The sequence below is a fragment of the Triticum aestivum genome, chromosome 2B (genome assembly GCF_018294505.1).
Source record: "Triticum aestivum cultivar Chinese Spring chromosome 2B, IWGSC CS RefSeq v2.1, whole genome shotgun sequence".
Classification (NCBI taxonomy): Eukaryota; Viridiplantae; Streptophyta; class Magnoliopsida; order Poales; family Poaceae; genus Triticum; species Triticum aestivum.
In genome coordinates this window covers 671,807,464-671,809,933 of record NC_057798.1, presented here as the reverse complement: position 1 = coordinate 671,809,933, position 2,470 = coordinate 671,807,464, and the positions used below count along the sequence as shown (strand labels likewise).

Sequence of the window (2,470 nt, the reverse complement as noted above, 5' to 3'; positions counted from 1 at the left end):
TTCCATGAAATTTTCTTCAAATGTTGGTTTCCGTATGATATTCTCCGTGTAAAAATTGTCCAACTGTTAAGTGTGCTTCTATTCAAAATGGTTTGCGCTAAATCTGGCTTCAAAGTTGCCACTGAATTTGCTAGAAAATACCAGGTTCCAAGTGTAACTTCTTTTAGGAAACTACGTCACGCGAAAACCATCCTTAACCAATTTTAATCCGGAAACGGAATGTGGTTTTGCTATTTTTGAGGCGACCGAGGAATATTTATTTATTCTAGATCACCGGGACAGTTTTCCGTATGGTTTTCTTGTAAATATGTTTGTAAGAAAAAATGTACGGTTTCAGCAAGTTTGACATGCTCTATACATAAAATGTCATTTTCTTCTTTCATGAAAATGGAATGGTCCTGTTGGTTCCTCGAAAAAGGTTTTTTCACTGAAAGTGAAATGTACTCAGCTTTTTGACACGTACTCCCTCCATGCGGAAATACTTGCCAAAGAAATGGATGTATGTTGACGTATTTTAGTTCTAGATATATTTATTTTTATCCATTTTCACGACAAATAATTTCGAACGAAGGGAGTACATCTTAGGTTCGTTCGTATTAGCTCTAGATGGGCTGTGAGTAAACCAGTATAACATTCCATTGCAGTATCCATTGCTAAGGCCCAACTGTAACAAAAAAAGTGTAACCAAATTATATCTAATAAACGCCACCGTTATTGCGACCAAAGTGTTTTAGTTATCTAGAATCTCATTTTACTTAAATGGTCCTCGCGTTCGTGCTGAGTGGCAACATGTTAACTGATAAGGAAATGGTAGCACGAGCCACATCAAATCAGCAATTGATAACCTTCAACTTCACCGAAAAGATCTATTGAAAGAACCACAATGAACACACAAACAAATCAACGCATGGTGTAGTACACCGGTATGATGGATCTAACACTATACAAAATTGTCATACACAAGACATCTATAAACGGTAGCTTTCTTCCAGTGTGTCCTTCCAGAAAGAGTCACCCTCGAGAGAGCACAGCCCGGGCAGCTCCATCATGGGCTCCAGCAAGCCGGCAAACTCCCGTGCTGGGGACCAGTCACCCGCGGGTGCAAGATCATATGAAGCGGCAGTGTTGCAGAGCTGATCAGCCGGTTCAGCTGCTGCAAAGGAGCTCGTTCCCGGAGATGTATCATTGGTCAGCTGCTGCTGCACCACGTGCTGCTCTACAAAATTGGAGGTGTTGCAGAGGTAACTCGGCTGCAGGTAGTTCATCTGGTTCGGAACGATGCTGCTGCTTGACTTGAGCACTGTGTTTGCTGCAGCCAGGTTGGCTATGAGGCCGGTGGTGCTGTTGTTAGAGCCGATGGCCTGGAACAGCTGCTGCAGAAGCTGCGCCTGCATGAGGGCGCCAGTGCTCAGGCCTCCAAGGCTCGCGGCCGCCGCCGCCCAGAGGAGCGCGGCGGCGGCACCGTTGACGTGTTGGTTGGTCTGGTCGCACGGCAGCTGCTGGTGCGTCACTGGGTCGACGCCCATGCGCAGGAGCTTCTTGCGGATATGCGTGTTCCAGTAGTTTTTGATCTCGTTGTCCGTCCGGCCCTCCAGGTGCGTCGCGATCGTCGACCACCTAATAATGCCCAACAGAAATTTATCCATGTCAGTGTCAAACTCAAAGACTATGGCAAAAGGTCCACGAGGAAATTGACAGTCCATGCATGGGGAATGGCGGCTAAGCTCTGTGTGTGTGGAGTAGTTGGACTTGACGTGAACTACGTACTTGTTGCCGAGGCCGGCGTGGAGGGTGATGATGAGGCGCTCCTCGTCGTCGGTGAAGTTGCCGCGCTTGATGTCGGGGCGGAGGTAGTTGGTCCACCGGAGGCGGCAACTCTTGCCGCAGCGGTTCAGCCCGGCGGCTTTGGGAAGGCCGCGCCATCTGCCGACGTTCCCGCCGCGCTTCTGGATGTGCTCCACCAAAGTTTTGTCCTCCTCCTCCGTCCACGGCCCTTTCTTCACGCCGGCGTCGTGGCTGCAGCACGGAGACCTCCCCATCAGATCGATTTCCTCGATACAAGCTCTGCTAGCTGGTTACCTAGGATCGACTACTGGTGGCTGTGATGGATGTAGTGGACAGAAGTCAGAACGCAGAATCTATGTTCGTGTACTCTTTCGTTGGCCAGGTATATATAGAGAACACAACCATTCAGTAGTCGTAGCCCATGACAGATTGACAGAGCACGCACGAGAGGTGCCGCGGAAGCTGCGAATTTTCCTTCCATTCTGCTGCTCTCATGTCGTGGCCACTAGTACTGAACCCTTTGTGTATGTCGGATATACTCTTTAGAAAAAGTCGTGCGTAAGACTAGATATATTCTGCACGCTGCACTTCACACATGATGGGAATGCATGTCGCAAGGCAAGGTAACAAGGAGGAATAAAGTGATCACTCTCAACAAGTGGCAGGCTGCAGCATAGAAAATGTG

The 2,470-nt window shown here is 48.4% G+C and overlaps 1 protein-coding gene across 1 annotated transcript; it reads right to left on the bottom strand.

Annotated features, from left to right (window-relative positions):
• Positions 1–968: 968 nt before the first annotated feature.
• LOC123041999 (transcription factor MYB93-like) lies at positions 969–2,104 on the bottom strand. The gene is made up of 2 exons (XM_044464532.1): positions 1,768–2,104; positions 969–1,617 (listed from the first exon to the last, which is right to left on the bottom strand). Exons 1-2 carry the CDS (start codon positions 2,037–2,039, stop codon positions 969–971), a joined length of 921 nt encoding a protein of 306 aa, XP_044320467.1. The 5' UTR covers positions 2,040–2,104.
• Positions 2,105–2,470: the final 366 nt, after the last annotated feature.

Bases quoted from the DNA above. Each gene is read 5' to 3' on its own strand.
- LOC123041999 (XM_044464532.1), bottom strand. From the start codon at position 2,039: ATGGGGAGGTCTCCGTGCTGCAGCCACGACGCCGGCGTGAAGAAAGGG. The intron at 1,618-1,767 runs GTACGTAGTTCA...GGGCATTATTAG, and splicing joins CACGCCGGCCTCGGCAACAA to GTGGTCGACGATCGCGACGC.